A 17,775-nucleotide genomic window follows, 5' to 3' on the forward strand; every position below is an offset into this window, starting at 1 on the left:
ATCGACAGATGAATCCATAATGGAAATTATTGTTAACGCCGGTCCTGAAGCCCACTGTAGGTTCTCACAACTCAAAAGTGTGTCCCAGCCTGTGTGTTTTACCTCAGTTGAAGCTAATTGTGTGTGTACTGTATGCAACAAAGTTCTAGCAAAAAAGCTTCAAGGCTAGAAAAGGATAATTTGCTTTAAAGTACAGTTATCTCAACTGTTGATTGTACTGATGTTATCTATAGCTCCATTAATGTTTTATTTCTCTCTAGATATTTGATATTCTCAATGATGTTTACATATTGACTCACTGACTAACTAAAAATGCTGATTTCTAACTAGTAAATGATTAGATTAACTGATTTTGTACTCTTTCTGGGCCGCCAGGCTACGGAACATGTTTGGATGGAGGGTAACTCTCCAACCAAGTGCGACCGCTGTCACAGAAGCATCAAGTGTTACCAGGGCCTGACGGGCCTGCACTGTGTCTGGTGTCACATCACTGTGAGTTGCCGCCTTATGTAGACGCAGATAGTTCTTTCCAGGTTACACTCTAATCTGCAATGGCTACTATCCAGATTCTGAATCAAGCATCAGTAGGTTTCATGCAGAAATCTATCCTTTCCTCGTGCATTGTGTACAAGAGTTACTAAGAGTTAATTTTTTACAATTTATACTCTTTCTTGATCCTCTATGGGAAATTACAATTTACACTCTGTTGTTATTACACACTACACACAGGCCTGAACTACACATACGTGCTCAGGTCCTATACATGCACTAATGGAGAGATGTCAGAATGGGGGGGGGGCTGCCCATAGAAAGGGGCCCCAAGTGGTTGGGGGTTTGGTGCCTGGTGCCCAGTGCCCAGGAGGTGAACTGGCACCTATCCAGCTACCAGTCCACCATCATACTTTGGTCCATAAGGGGACCATATGGGGACTTGACCCAGCGACACCCCGGTTCCCAACCCAACCCCCCTCAGACTGAGCTACGGCCACCCCATAGCAGTTGTGAAGTCCGTCTCGTGCTTAGAACTCAGTTGCCAAGCAATCAGTGTTCAGTGTTACAATGTTCTTGAGAGTTGTTGATTCAGCTGTACGGCTGTTATATTGACAGTTGTTAATATTATCTTGCTATAGCATCACCTTTTATTTAGAAAAAGAAAAGGTGATGCTATAGCAAGAGCAGAGTGCGAGATTTTTTTAGTAGATTTTATCATCCAAAGCACCTGCACAGCAGAATGTGTTTCGATGAGCGAGCTGTTGAATGGAAAACTAGACTAGAAAACAAACTGAAGCGATATTTAAAATAAAAAATATTCCGGATTTTAGTTTTAAGTTTTCTGTCTGTTTGGTCAAATTTGCCAACACAACGAACATGAGGACGCATTTGTGCAAACATGTTTATTGAGCCTGGGATGTCTACATTGCTGTGAGTCACAGTGTTGTTTCTATTCTGAAACCTATTCTCAACTTCTTCTTTATTTTAGTTTAAGTGAAAAAACATACAGATATATATACACCTCACAAAAATAGCGGATAACATTTATATTCACATACAAACCTATATGTATATATACAGATATGTATGATAAACAACTAAGATAAAATAGTAAAAATAGAATGTAAAAAAACCCAGATTTAACCCACCCACCCCCTGGATCCAGATCTCCAAATCTCAGTTACACAATGTGATCAATTCAACCATTTTTATTCATTTTACTTGGCATTGCTTTTCAAGTCCACTAGATGTCATCACTGACTTGGAGTTTGCTCAACATTCGTCCTGCTCTTAAAACTCTCAAGTCCACACAGCAGTTGTTGGACTTCCAGCACGAAAAGGATAGAAATACATATGAATAACTTTCAGATTTACAACCTGATAAATAATCTGTATATACCGTCAGGATAAACAAACTTAAACGGGAAGTGTCTCCTACTGGTAACAATTGATAAAGTGAGTCTCACAGATGGATTTACGCCCACAGTTCTGATGTTTGTGCTTCTCTCTCTCTCTCTCTCTCTCTTTCCCTCTCTCTCTCTCTCTCTCTCCCCCCACCCCCCCACACATAGCTCCATAATAAGTGTGCATCTAATGTGAAGCCGGAGTGTGATGGAGGAGCCTTGAGGGACCACACTCTCTTGCCTTCGTACATCTGCCCCGTTGTCTTGGTGAGGATGTTTTTTTTCTCTCTCTGCTGTCCACAAACAAGACCGCCATAGATGGAGGAATAGTTTGGTTTCAGTATTACATCATTCTCTTAAATAACAAACACACATTTTCAGAATGCTTGAGCTGACTGTGACTTTGGCTGCAACTAACGATTGTTTTAATTGTCGATTAAACTGTTTATTATTTTCTCAATTAGTTTTAATGTCAGAATATGGCACAAAATGTTCAGTCAGTGTTTCCCAAAGCCTAAGGAACTTCCTAAAATGTCATATGCCTCGCTGCTCCTCCTCTCCTCCGCCTCCTCCTTCAGTCTCTTCTTCTCTCTCCTCTCTTCCAAGAGCCCAGAGGTCTCTATTCCCAGTTTCTTTATTTCTTCCTGCACTTCTTCTTTCTCTCTTTCTAATCTCTCTATCCGAACACAGAGCGCCTCTGTCTCCTTCTTCTTCACCTCCTCCTCTCTTTTCCTACTCTCCTCCTCCTCCTCTTCCTCCTTCAGTCTCTCCTCTTCCCTCTTTTCCGAGAGTTCGGCTGTTTCTTCTCTCAGTTTCTTTATTTCTTCTTTCTCTCTTTCTAATCTCTCTATCCGGTCACAAAGTCGATTAAACTGTTTATTATTTTCTTAATTAGTTTTAATGTCAGAATATGGCAAAAAATGTTCAGTCAGTGTTTCCCAAAGCCTAAGGAACTTCCTAAAATGTCATATTTTTGCACACAACTCAAAAGATATTCAGTTTACTGTCACAAAAAAGTGAAGAAACTAGAAAATATTCCCATTTAAGAAGCTGGTATTGGAAAAAATAACATTGACTTTGATTTGGGTATTTAAGGCCTTTTATTGACAGGACAGATGAAAACATGAAAGTGGAGAGAGAGGGGGAATGGCATGCAGCACAGGGCCGGAGGCCGGAGTCAAACCGCGGCTCACTGCGTCAAGGACTAAACCTCTACATACGGGCACCAACCACTCTACCAACTGAGCTCTCCAGGCACCGAAGTTTGACTTCTTTTAAATGACTCAAACCGATTAACAAAATACTTGGCGATTAATTTGATAGTTGACAACTAATTGATTAATCCTTTCAGCTCTTCTAAGCTCTAGACATTGGAACTCATGTGAACTCAGTTGCCAGTTCATTAGGTACACCTAGCTCAAGCTAATGCAGTCTAATATAAAGGTCCTGGAATAAATCCTCCCTTCCTGAAGGTTATGATTATTTTGGAGGTTGTAGTTTGTGGCTATAGCATACAGAGAGGTGTCTCGGATATTTAGCCTACCCTTATTGACAAATCGGTTGGGAAAAAAATGATAGAAACCCCTGTCAGTATTACCCAATACAGTTCAACAGCAACACAAACTGGAGCATCCACAATGGTCATGAATCGACACCTCTCTCAAACAGTTTCAAGGAAAACTGAAACATTATAACCTTCATGAAAGGAGGAGTTGTTGCAGGACTGTATGATGCCGCACTAGCTTGAGTTACGTGTGCCTGTTCCGAAGTGCATAGTTATGCGTCATTTTGAATTTATCCTTATTAAATTTACCTCAAGAACTACAACCACTCCTGCAACTCTATCCACTTTTCTGCCGTTCACGTGCAGCAGCTCAGTGTGATCCAGACTGTGCCCAACGTGTTTGCCGAACATTGCCAAATGCTTCAGTTTCTTCTATTTGCTCCAACAAGGACCACACTTCTAACAGGATTGGCATTTAAAGCTATATTTTGAGAATTGCTTAACCCTTTTATGGTATTCGGGTCAAATTGACCCATTTCAAATTTTTACAAGAAGAAAAAGATACAAAAATAATTTTTTTCTACCTGAAATCAATGGCTTTACCTTATTTTCTGTGATAGACATGTGTTCCTGACTCAATTCAGAAAATTATTCTGGATATGACCATTTCTGTTTTTTCCAAGATAAGAATGATCACATAGTGGATTTTTAACATGAATTATAACCTTATGACAAAAAACGAATCACACTTCCATTTTTAATTGTGTTCTAGTAGAGACTGATTACACTCCCTAAACATATGTTATCTCAATTGTTTGAAATTGAGATAAATACAATATTTGTTAATAGATTATTAAGTATGAAAACAATACAAGGGTTAGTTAAAGTTTGTTCAAATAATTTGATAGCTCTTTTCTGCTGTGAAAACTTTGAATCTGACCCCACAGCACCTGTTCTCTTTCAATGAGGGAACTCCGAACTATTACTGTACAAATGGTTTGCTGTTGAACAGTTTGGAGATGTAATCCTTGATGCACCGATAAAACATTTAATCAGGGCCTCATCATGTTCAGCAGAAAACACATTTGTGTTATTGCTATTAAATGGCCCGTGATGCCCAATGGAAACCTCCCTTTAGAGGTATTACTGGATGGTCCAACCAGGCCCCCAGGAGTAGTGCCGGCTTTGAAGCTAATTTGACACGGCGGCCAATCAGTTGAGTTACAACTTCTGTGTCTGTCATGTGATGCCCTCTGGACCAAAAAGACTACTTCCCGTAGACCGACGTGGCAAAAGGGACATCTGTAAATCAGTGGATGTATTTTTTGAGCGTTAACCATCCCCAAGAAATGACTCATCTCACTATCCAAATTTGATCTGTTCCGTTTGAAATATTTGGAAAGTCTAGAAGAGACTCGTGATTAAATAATTTTATCCCCTAAGTTAGCGGAGTGCTATGATATTTCTGAAGGTTTTCCAGGAAAGTTTACACAGAGCAACTCTCAGCTGGGAGGAGAACCCAGGGGCACACATAATGCATATCACACTGGAGGAATCACATATTCCACACCTCAAGAGCTGGAAAACTGGAAAAATGTTTAGGTTAACTCACTTAGAGTGCTCCCACCACTTCCTGAACCTGGGATTAGTGACCTGCTGCCAACCAACAGATTTACTTCTAATAAGTCATGTCAGACCATCATGTCCACTGAACACCTGCCTCAATTTCACACTTCTTTATCAGGGTTTGTGGTCTGACTTCTCAATTTTCCTCACAACTACCTCATTGAGAGACTGATTTATCATGCATATTATCCATACTCATAGTGGGCATTTTCAACATTAATACAGGAAAATGTGCACCTGCAGAATATTTAAAGCTCATTTAAAAAGTGCATGCAGGGAAACAGGTTTGATAAATCATGATATTTCTGCGTGAAAAGTTTGCTTCTTTCTTCTACAGTATGTAATCAATGTTAAGTAAAGTGTAATCTATGCTTCCGCGTGAAATCAATGTGGAGGCACGGACCCTACGCCGTAGCCTGACTCACACCTCTTTCGGCTTTTCAATACTACTCGCTACCGTAACCATTCTATGAGCAGGGAATAGGCTTCCCATTGAAATACATTGCTTCAAAATTCCTCACACGAAAATAGCGAGATTAACGTGACTTGTACAGAAATCAATAGATTAACTAACGTGACCATTTCACAAACTGCCTGGAAACTGGGCTGAAACTTCAGGTCACTTACGTAGGCTAGTGCGGAAGCTCTACATCAAGCCTCTGCACAATTAGTTAAGCTTGAAGAAAAACCCTGGTCCTTGGTTGCTTAACTATGTACCCATAACAGTCTTGCTCCTTCCATAGGACCGTCATTCTGTAGTGAAACGTGGTGAGGGGGAGTCACCACCCAGCACCAGCCCCGATGATATCACTCAGATTTTCAAGTTCTCCCCTGGAGACGGACAAGCACTGCAGGTATGCAGGTCCAGATTCCCGTACGACATTAAAGTGACCACTCAAAGCTGGTTAGCTGATGCCTGAGGCTGTTTTTTCCTTCCTGTCTCCAGATCACCCCTCTCCCAGGTACTCACCCGCTCCTGGTCCTGGTCAATCCCAAGAGTGGAGGGAGACAGGGGGAGCGGTAAGTTCCCGGCACCCACGGGCCTTTGGCTGTGGTCTGTTGTCTTTTCCATTTACTGCCATTTCAAGTATTTCAAGAGACCATGCATACAGCCATTGGCTTCTCATAAACAAATTCCAACCTGATGATATAATAGGTCAAAGATAATTAGTGCTCTTTATTTAAAAAAAGAGAGAACAATCATTCAGAAATCTGAATAAGAAATTGGATTTTTTTGCTCAACATGTGGTGATTTTAGTAGGATAAAAATAGAAGAAAATTTCAATTTGTTACTATTAAGTTGATATTTTAGAATTTGTTGTTATGTTTTCCTTTTCAATTTAAATATGTAGATCTTTTAGTTTTTCAATTTTCACTTAAGTCTATCATTTGAGGAGTAAAAATTTCCCCCTTTTCATTTTGAAACTTCACAAAATCAAGTTAATTACTGTCTCTTTTCATTTTTAAATGTTCCCTTTTCTGATTTGGGATAAAACCCATCCTCATACCAAACACTTAACCATTTCTTTTTTAGAGATTAGACTCTGGTGCATTTCTTTTCTCCTCAATTTTTGTTGACTGAAGCGTCTTCTGGGACTCATTATTGTAAGTTGTGATGATTAGTGTCTTCTTGCTGCAGGATAGAAGACCTCTGGGTTGTGAGCTTTGATATATTTCATCATAGCATTTATATATAAGTACAGGATCAACCTGGGTTGGAAGTGGTGATGTACGACCTATAAGATCTCAAGCATGGACTCTTATCAGTCCCTTTGGACCCGGATATGGCACGACTAAATAAAAGTATTATTGGTAATAACAGTAAACAGTATATATACAGTATAAACAGTATAATTAAAATTATAGTAGTCTTTTGGGCCTTTATCTGAAAATCAAACCACACTTCAGGAAGCTGATTTCGGCCACAAAGGGCACTGTGTGTTCTGCACTTCCCAGCTGTCCCTCTGAATGCTGCAATTTAAAGAAAATGAGGGCTGTACATACATTTCTTTGATTTGTTTCATTCTTCTATCTTCTTTCTCCCCACATTCCACAGCAGAGACAAATTATACCCTGTTACTCTGCCTCTGACGCAACCATAGCAACCCACTTATTATTACCACTAGAAAGGAAATTACTCTCTATTTATAGACATTACAAGTACAAAATTAATAATTTAAAACGGGAAATCAAAGGCTGTGTATTGCTATTTGTGTCAGTGTGGAAAAAAGCTTTGAGTTACATAGCACGGTTGGTGTGATTGATGAACTTATCAGAAGTTGTATACGCTTCTGTCCTACATACACATTGTCTAAATCTGCGTTATCCACTGAGTAATATAAACGTATCTCAAATACCTGGGAGTAGTGACTAATACCAAGGCTGAGGCATCTATTTACTTTTATGTATAGATGTATTTAAGTAGTTTAATGAAATGCACTGCCTAGCCTCCATTGGATTGTAGAAGCCTGTTAGCAACCAGTAAAATTGCCTGCATAAGAATTACATGAGGATAATTGTGCAGGCTTCAATTGGCACTTTATGTAACCCTCAGAAGGTTACAGGAAACTGTTGTGTCGACATGCAGCTGAGATGGAAGAGATGGAAGAGATGGAAGAGATGGAAGAGATGGAAGAGTGAAGAGCATTCAAACTAAAACTCTCCACTTCTTTGTCTCTCTCTTTTACATTATGCCTCATCTTCCTGATCTCTGGAATGATTATTTCTGTACATTTCTGGCAGAAAATGCAGCAGCAGCAGATTCTGATGTAGAACTTGTAAATATACAAATATAGCAGTTGAAACACTGTTTGGCTGTAGCAGAGATGGAACCATGAATTTGTTCTTTCAGAGTTGAAAGGATGCTAAACATCATGCAATTTTGGGCAGTTGGAGGAAAAAGTTGACAACTGTGAGAAAAATGTTTTTTGTTGTTGTTGGTGGTGTTTTTATTTTTCCTTTTGAGACCAACAATGATTGAGGATGAGAGTTAATGACATATCAAAATACTGATTCACCAAAAGCATCTTTCCATTGTTCCATCAATCACGAAATGAACCCTCAATTCACAGAGTTTGCTTCCTCTCTCTGCCGTTAAACTTTGAGCGGCTCTCATTCGTTCTTTGGAGGCAGACTATTAAATTAAAAAATTAAGAATAAAATGACAAAGTCGCCCAAAAAATTCAACTAGCCATGTACTCGCCGATGGCTGATATATTTGTCCAATCACCCAACCCTGATATCCACATCTTAGCGCTAGGATTCACCACACATTTATCGCATCATCTGATCCGACTCTCCTTAAAAGGGATATTTCAGACACGGATGCAACCAAGATATTCATTAGACCCAGCCCAATGTGACATTACAGTAATTGCACCTATTTCCCATTGTAAAGGGGGCTTTTAATGACTGAGGTACTTTCCGTTTTCATTCTTTGAACATATAGATGAAAACTCTTTCATTATCTGGAACATTTAATTTTGAGTTTGATCTAATGATTAACAAATCACAGACTGTATGCTGGTCAATGTAGTCCATAGGTGCTCACTGTATTTTAACTTTTTAAAGTTAGTTCTCTCTTCTGTCTTTCTCTCTTCTTCAAGGGTACTGAGGAAGTTCAGGTACCTACTAAACCCCAGGCAGGTGTACAGTTTGGACCAAGGGGGACCAATGGTAGGGTAAGTCTGCGGCATTTGTCTCTTTGTTGCTACTTTTATGTTGGTAAATTAATAGAGAAACTATGTTCTAATGTAGGCCTCAGCCATCAGAGAGCAGTGTTGGGCAAGTCATTAGAAAACATTGTAAAATGGCTACGGATGAAAACCAGTTTGTTAAAACGACTTTGGTCCTACAAAGAACGAGTTAGACTTGGCTTTTTATCTTAAAGAGGAATAGAAGACGGCGCTCGAATTGTTCCTTTGCAAGAAGAACATTTTTGCTGTTTTGCCGACCGGATAAGGCAAAAGTTTAATCTACCAGTTAGCTCCAGTGGTAGTATGGAGTTTAGCGAAAACCCACTGGTGGTTGTGGTCTAGCCGTTGATCTCCCTTATGGAGGATACGTCACCCCGTGTATTGTTGTGATTGGTTGTATTGTTATCCAGTTGCGTGCAATGAGATTTTCAAGCGCATGGTTGGTGCCGCCCCCCGAGTTGGGCCATTTTCATTACTCATTGGCAGACCCTTAATTTTTGGAATTTGGGTCCGGATTTCCAGGCTAAAAGTCTTCTGTCACAGTCTAGATTTTCTAAACTTTGAAAACGGAGCCAAGAGGAGGAACACTTGAATTATAATGCTTTCTTTGTATTTATTTATATGCTGAAAATTTATTTTGCAAATTTTGCCCAATGATTCCATAACAAAACTGGCTACCCTAGCTTTAAGCTACATCAAAATGAAACATTGTGAGTATAAAGTACAGTTAGTTATTGTTCAGTGCGGCTGTGCTGTCAGACCAGCTCTTTCTTTCATGTCAAACTAACCTGCAGACGCCGGTGAAGGGTAATGGGAACATCGCATTACTGCTATGCTGTGCATTTGACCTCTTGACACACACACACACACACACACACACACACACACACACACACACACACACACACACACACACACACACACTCATACGTCAGACCTGAGCAGCTTGTACTGTGAAATGAATGCTGTTGCGCCTATTGTGTATTCAAGGCAGAAAAATGCCTGACGCAGCTTAAGGGCTGTAAATGCTTTACCTTGAAGGTGAAGCACTCCCTTCACCATCCTTTCACTTCCATTTGTGTCTCTCTCCTCCCTCATCTGTTCCCATGTCTCTCTTTCTCTCTCTCTCTCTCTCTCTCTCTCTCTCTCTCTCTCTCTCTCTCTCTCTCTCTCTCTCTCTCTCTCTCTCTCTCCCTCTCTCTCTCTCTTAGTCACGCCTAGAACTGCTGCTCTCGAGGGTCCGTTAAAAGAAAAGCGACCCAATGACGCACTCAGGTCTTAGGGGACAATGCTGTGGATAATACATGAGGCATCAATCACAAACACTGTGTTTACTCGCAAGCGTTAGGGAAACTGGAGGAAGAAATTGTGATCTGAGCCTTTTGTAATTTACTTTTGTGTGATGTCTCCCCTACTGTATTACAGTTTAGTGATACAACATCCTGAACTTAAAGAGTTAAAGGAATTAATGATTAATGTTTACCTGTTTGGTTTAATAAGCGTCAATAGTAATTGACAAGGCAACGTCTCATCTCATTGCATTCCCACAAGCATTGACAATTCAACAATCACAGCTTTAAATTGTCATGTAATTTAACTGCATGCATGCATCCTTGAGTCTCAATCAAGAAGTTTGAGTCAAATAATATTACCTTAAAGCATGGTTTGGATTTTTGAAATTTGGATTTATGAATATATTTACCCAGTAAAAACATGCTAAAACATTTTTTTTTTTACATACTTGTAGTCAAAACCAGTGATGACACTCTTACAGTCTATTTTCTACATAGGACATCCCAACCTTATGAAAGTCCTAATGGCTCGTTTAAGGCACATGGCTGTGTGCAATTCTCTGTGGTTTGAGAATTTTGATACTTTCACAGTATTTTTAAAGCATTTTGACCTGCTTTATAATTAATTAAAAAAAGACTTGGAAATGTCACCTTTTTACAGTATGGGACTTTTTAATAAAGAAGCTCCTTGTCGTACTTTCATTCTTCTTGTCACTCATTCTTTTCAAGTGCATATGCGTCTGCTCTGCGGATGACACACTAAGAGTGGGAGAGAGGCTCTACAGTACGCACAAGGGGAATATTAACACATGCGTACAAATAAACACAGCGCTGAACAAAGGTCTGTTAACACGTAGAGGGTCAACCTGCTCTCAGCCTAACTCTCCACAACTGTTACCATGGGCTCCCTAGCAACAGGCTCAGCAGGCTTGAGGATGAGAGACAGCTCACTCGGGGTAATTTGTTTAGGGAATGCAATTCCTCGCTGTATTTTCTGTCATCATTACAAACATTGTTTCGACTCTGTTCATAAATGTAAAACCTCTTTGCTGACGCATTTATTTCTCCTATCGTACATAAAGCATAACCACAGTCAGGATCATGTGGCTTAATTAAAATTTGATGTTGACATGGAATGGGTTTGGTTGGATGCGATACACAGCTCCATGTTTTGGAAATATCCCCACGACGAGTGCATGTCGGTATAGTTTCTCTGCGTTAGAGGGGGCTGTTAGTCTCATGGCCTCTGGTTCACGTGACCCAATCCAGAAATAATCCAGCACCTACTTTGATTTGACCGGACCACTGGCAAGACGTCAGACTGATATTCAGGAGTATATGTTTAGATTGTTAAGATTTAAAGTAATAAGGCTGGCAATATTGTTGTTTCGGGAACAAGTGAGATGTGTTCCAGAAAGTCTAGTTGGATAATATATTGGTCAGTATGAAAGCTTAACAGATGCCAAAGTACAGCATTGAGATTTAAAACTCTGATCACGGTGGCATCCTTGCGGTAACTGCACGGTGAACAGGTTTATATGGAGGATATATTTATTCATAATTCAAATTGAAAGTCCAAAAAACTAAGTGAAGCATGATAAAATTAAAAATATTTTTGCTTTTGATAAAAAATGTTTTATCTTTTGAATTTGACATTTCAATGTAACATTTGGCATTTCAATATAGATTTAACAGTCGACTTTTGCCATTTTGATTTAACATTTGACTTTTTGACCCTGCTGTCAGCTGGAGTCTCTTACTAGAATCATGGACAAGTTTACTTCCTGAAATATGGCTCGTTTTCCATTTGAACACATTGTCATTATTGTTTAAAATTACCCATTTTCAAAGATTATTTTGTGGGGCATTTTAGGCTTTTATTTGTATACAACAGCTTAGACTTGAAAGGGGAGAGAGAGGGGGAATGACACACAGCAAAGGGCCTCAGGTTGGAGTCAAACCTGCGGCCACTGTGTAAAGGAGGGAACCTCCATACATGGTCACCCACTCTACCAGGTGAGCTAACCAGGCGCCCACACGCCTCCACTTTTGACATCTGTCAGTGGAAAAGTCAAACGTTGAATCAAAATGTAAAATTCAAATGAACTTTGCTTTCTGAGTTTCCTTATCTTTTTTTAACTTGTGTTAGCGTAGTAAAATAATATGTTTAATTTGATCTTGCTTTGTATTCTCTTTGGACTTTCGATTTGAATTATGAACAAATATATCCTCCATACCTTTATTTTATTGCCTAACATAACACCTTGCAGAATGTTCCATTGTGGTCCGGCAAAGGTTAAACTGTTCTGCTGAACGACCCTGCAGACTGCTCTCATTTTAACGTATCATAAGGCCGAAGCCAGTTGTTCACTATGTTCCAACTTCTCTACGGTCTCTGCTGACGTGGAAAATAGGTCAGAAATACATAGTTCTGTTTTTAAAAGGTTTTTCAATTTTCTGAAACAGCTTGGCACTGAAATTTTTCTAGTAAGCATCACTTAAACAGGAGTAAATGGTGCGTTTAGTTTTTCAGTTGCTGATTTGGTACTGAGTTACAGTACAGTTTCAAATTCTTCATCGTAATGAAGAAACATGTCTCCCAGACAAACCCTTTACCTCCTTGATGTTGTTTTTGGACCAAAATGGAGCTCCATGGCAAAGAGGAATACGATGTATCAATGACGCTTTGGCTACATAAAAGGATCAATTCATGGTTTGTTTTGGTCTTTTCATGGGACATGTTTACAGTGAGGAAACTAAACCAATATTGCCATATTTCTACTTTGAGTTATGTTAATGTTGAGAGATCCTGTCATCTTGTTAGTGCCACCATTTCACCAGTGTAAATCGCTAGAATTCGCTGTACAACACCACATTATTTTTATTCTGAGGTGCAGACCTTGTTTAGAGGGTGTATGTGCTGTTAGTGAGCAGGACCAGGTGGTCGGTGTGAAAGGGGTCTGTGTCCTGTATGCAGCTGTCTGATGATGGAAAGAGATGAAAGCTACTGTCGACACCTTTGTACCAACGCACATTAAAGGTCCCTTTGAAGGGCACGCACTCTGTGACTGGTTTCTAGGGAAAGGAGTGGAGTGAACACAGCTGGAGAGGGCACACATTGATTAAACCTTCTATCTCTGTCTTGTTTTTTTTCTCCCTCTCTCCCTGTCTCTTTGGCCATCAGCCTTTTAGCTCATGCCATTAAATCATTCAGAGCTTTAAGTCCCTGTCTCAACTGTTCTGAAATCCAATCTAAGGATTATCACCTGTAATACACACTGGCATTGAGATTGAGGAGCCTTGTGTGGAAAAAGACCAAACAATAAATCCTATTTGCATGTGTCTGTTAAACCTGCTGATTCTTCTGTTGTCTTTTAGGCTCAACTTTTTCCATGATGTCCCTGATTTCCGGGTGCTTGCTTGCGGAGGTGACGGCACTGTGGGCTGGATCCTCGACTGTATAGGTACACTGATGCTAATAACAATATGACCTATGGTTACAACTCGGGTCTTATGTTCATAGTTTGGGCCATGGTTTCTAGAGGTTATGATAACATTGTACTCATCGTGTGAATGACTGAGATCTTGTAAACAAACCATCCGATTGGCAAAACCTTTTTGAAAGAGAAAACCAAGGTTACATTTTTTACCTAAACTGTCTATCATAAGCAATTGATTTTACCTCAAATTAAAGTGGTGGACACATAAAACATGGCTCAAATGTTGTGTTGGCAAAAAGTGATTTAAAAAAAGTATTAATATAGTGTTATGACCGGCTCACAGACCACAACAAAACAGGGAGATGCACAGTCAATTTTACAATAATGTAGTGACATTTTTTTTAAAACAATGTCAACCTGGAAGGTGATGAGGTGTGGTTCTCAGGATCAGTGATGTATAAGACTGTATGGATGCAGTGAAGTATGTGTGATGCATGTTGTCAGTAGCTAACAAAGGAAATAACTAAACAAGCATGATGGTGCTTGGTCAAGGGAATGCTGCACACTGGTCTCGGGGCAGGCAGGGTTAAATAACCTATAGGACTGGTCAGGGGCTTCCAGTCATCTTGTTATCGCCTCAGCCACAAACCTGCAGGTTCACAAGACAGACCCCAGTGTAGATGCATATACATGCAGTACACACATACAACAGGCTCAGGGCCGTCTTTTTTTTATCACTTTTTTCGACATACTACATTGCATTTCCTTCTGCAGTATGCTTGTTGTAGCAATGTTGGCATGTTTATCTTATGATAACCAGTAGACACAACAATGGAAGGGACAAAATAAGCCCCCATGTTGTCCTAGATATAGTTGTTAACTAACCAAATATAAGATGGATTTGTTTGTCTTTGCAGATAAGGCCAACTTTGCCAGGCACCCTCCAGTGGCCATCCTCCCTCTGGGCACAGGGAACGACCTGGCTCGCTGCATACGCTGGGGAGGAGGTGAGGCACTCACTTAATCATCTGTGTGTGTGTGTGTGCTTGTTTTGTATAATCTTGAGTGAACTCAACAAATGTAAAACCAACCCAGAGCCTCACAAGCCGGTCACATTTGAATGCTTTACCACAGTGTATAGCATTAAATACGAATACTCTTCACTTATTGCCTCCTTACTGTTTACATTTTTGTAAAACCCCCAGACAAACTTAACGGGTGACCAAGCATTGTGTTATTAAAAACAATTGGATATCAAAATGTGGAGATACAAGGTTTCTGCCTGACAGCAAGGTTATGTGTCTTGGAATCTGATTTAATGGTCCAATAAGTAATATCTTAACTGTAATAAATCAAAAAAAGAATCTAATGCATCATCAGATATTAAGAAAACAAGCTAAGTTGAAATATTATCTTTTGTGACAACAATGCTAATGCCAGTATTTTCTCCTTTTGTGATTTCCGTTCCGTGATGTAATGTCTGTTTGAGTTTTGGCCTGTATGTTGGTATCACCTGTCTAGTCTGACAGCCAGGCCGGGTTGCCAGATCTACCTGTAAAAACGCAAACCCAGTGAGCTACAGCTGTAACGCTAGTAGGCTACAGCCATGAAAGCAATAAACAAACGAACGGGATCACGGAGATAGATTCTACCCGACCTAAAAAGACGGCATGTTTTTAAGTCGCGTGACCAGAGACGTAACAAACCCCGGGTAAATATTGTGGATGTATTTGAAAGATTGAGACAGTTTAGAGCCAAAATGATGCCGACTTGGCTAATTTCCTCCTGAACAGGTAAGCATTAGCTTCATGTTAATTTATCACAGCTACTAGGGGCGGGCATTTTATGTCCTTTAAACATTTGTGTACTCACATCGAGTTATACAGCTAGGGTACCCGCCAGGTCCGGGCTAACGCTGCCATGCTAACCCTGCTAACTGCTAACGTTACCAGAGGACCAGGCAAGCGGGCCACAGCCGGCATGGCCGCGGGCACTAGGGGTGCGGAGGGTGCTGCAGCACCCTCTAACAAAAGGACAAACAACTACAACCACAATTTAAAAAACAAAAACATTTATTTTAATAAATTGATAATTAATATATAGCCTACATAAAAACATGTAGTGGTGGGTTGAATGTTTCATACAGTGGGAACTTCACATAGCTTCAATTATGACCTTAAACAAAAGATAGAGTATGTCAAACTATTTAAGGTGTTCAAATATTAATTTCTAGATTTCTAGTTGTCCTCCCAATATCTACTGTTAAGGTTCATTAAAGACGGAACGGGCATAATATTTGTAGTTGATTGACTTGTTACCAGTCTAAAAAGTCTGTTCACACTCTGTTAATGCTTAGAGAAAGGCTTTGGTTTCAGGAAGGGTCTCAGTTGCACACTAGAAGGCAAAAGGTAGGCATGTGTATGCATGTTTTTAGGAAATGAAAGATGCAAAGAGGAAGATAGGAGCTCTTGTGTGTCAAATTATAAACGGTGAAAATGCAAAGCCCCATTGATTTGTTGCAGTACTTGGGGCCAGTAATTAGAATGGTTGGTTATGACGGCTTGATTGTTGCTGTTTGGAGGACCAGCAGGGCACTTACCCAGGCTTATGACTGACATTTTTGAAAAGATGACAGGTCTGGGGGACGGCTTTGGGATTTGCTGAATAGATCATCTTTCCCAGAAATGAACATTGACACAAGTGTCTTTGCAGCCATTGTTAACAGGATAGATAGATAAATAGATAGATGTCATGTCATGAAGCAGTGTAACATAAGACACCATCAAAACGGCTCCTTATTCTTATGCAAGTATGAGAACATAGATATCAATTGACAGCAATACGTGTTATTCTTTTAATAATCATAGAACATTGAACAGTCAAATACTGAACATTTATCGCAAAAGCTATATATTTAGTTATAATGGTAAAAAAATCAGTACCTTCCTGTAAACTGAAACATCTGAAATGCCTCAGTTGTACTCGACCTAAGAAAATCTTGGTCGACTAAAGTCCTGAAATTTCAACTAAAAATCAACTTTTGGGTGCCGAGGGGCAGAAAAAAAACCATTATATTAATTAACTATACTGTCCTGCAGTACTTGTCCTTGTAGGCTGTTTGCAGTATATTAAATTGTTTTGACCTAATTATTTTGCACTGAAATGCCACTCGTCTGACGGCGCTGCATCAGCGCTCTGTGCATGTCCTCGCACGGAGCGGCTGAACATGGAGCTCAGCTTCATGGCTCAGACACGAATAGACTCTTAATTCAAAGCTTTTACTCTTAAACACAAAAGGCACGTCTACTTTAATATATATTGCATATTTGAACATATCTGTGGTCAAGCTCAGTGCCTCGCTGTGTTGCATTGACACTGAAACTTTCTCTTTGGGTCCCTCACAGTTAGTCCATGATGGTGTGGCGAGCTGGCGCTGTATGTTAACAAGTTCTTCAAACCTCAGCCCTCCACAACAGCAATGGGCCTCATATCCTGAGCAATAAAGTCGACAATTCCTTCCGTGATATTATTTTTGCGTTTGGATGGTAGAGGCTTAACATCCAGCGGGGTCGGGGGGGGGGTCTGGGGGGTCTGGGGGGGTCTGGGGAACGCTACCGTAGTTGCGGGTGGGTGCGCCGGTAGTTATAAAACGATTATTAGGCTATGAAATATGCCAATTCTGATATGTTCTTATAGCCTACTCAAAACAGACAGGGCAACCTAACGCAGACAGGTTAGCTTCTTAGGTGATACGCCATGTTTGTAGTCCAGCTCCAATATGCAAACTGTTACTTGCAAACTTTGCATTCGACTTTTTTCCGTTGAAACAAGGAAGGTGTTCTGAAGACAGACTGTTACCTGTGAAACAGGGATGCTCTGGAAACACCCCCATTAGCAATAAGTGCTTTCAATCCATAGACCCTAACGGTCCATGCTTCCACCTGGTGAAATAACACGGGAAAAAATCAAACAATCAGAATTTTGGTCGAGCCAGACGTATCGACCAATAAATCGACTGGTCGACTGGGAGATTACAGACCTACTCAGTTCATTAGCAGTGTCAACATAACTTCTACCATCATGTTACATAAAGTAATAGAAACTAAATGAAAGATGCACTGAAAATAGGACCTTTCTGTAAACAAACTAAAAAGGTAACATTATTCCAGCCTTTATCTTATAAAAAACAGTAACTATAATAACAAAGAGAGGATTGAAAAAATGTAAAATAAATGTCACTCCAAACATTCACGCAATTTTTTCACATTTGATGTATTGCGGTCTTCAAAATAAGCTAATCGCATTCTTTCAAATTTCGATCTG

At 39.9% G+C, this 17,775-nt stretch overlaps 1 protein-coding gene across 6 annotated transcripts in view; it reads left to right on the top strand.

Moving 5' to 3' along the window:
- The window catches only part of LOC117953091 (diacylglycerol kinase beta), a 107,753-nt gene that overhangs the window by 37,140 nt on the left and 52,838 nt on the right, over positions 1–17,775 (top strand). For all 6 annotated transcript variants that reach the window (XM_034885853.1, XM_034885857.1, XM_034885856.1 and 3 more), the window contains 7 exons: positions 376–492; positions 2,064–2,162; positions 5,769–5,879; positions 5,972–6,045; positions 8,631–8,705; positions 13,391–13,476; positions 14,370–14,459. In XM_034885853.1, coding sequence (XP_034741744.1) covers positions 376–492; positions 2,064–2,162; positions 5,769–5,879; positions 5,972–6,045; positions 8,631–8,705; positions 13,391–13,476; positions 14,370–14,459 — 652 coding nt within the window. The remainder of the gene's footprint in view (positions 1–375; positions 493–2,063; positions 2,163–5,768; positions 5,880–5,971; positions 6,046–8,630; positions 8,706–13,390; positions 13,477–14,369; positions 14,460–17,775) is intronic.

This window comes from Etheostoma cragini, chromosome 11, assembly GCF_013103735.1.
Source record: "Etheostoma cragini isolate CJK2018 chromosome 11, CSU_Ecrag_1.0, whole genome shotgun sequence".
Classification (NCBI taxonomy): domain Eukaryota; kingdom Metazoa; phylum Chordata; class Actinopteri; order Perciformes; family Percidae; genus Etheostoma; species Etheostoma cragini.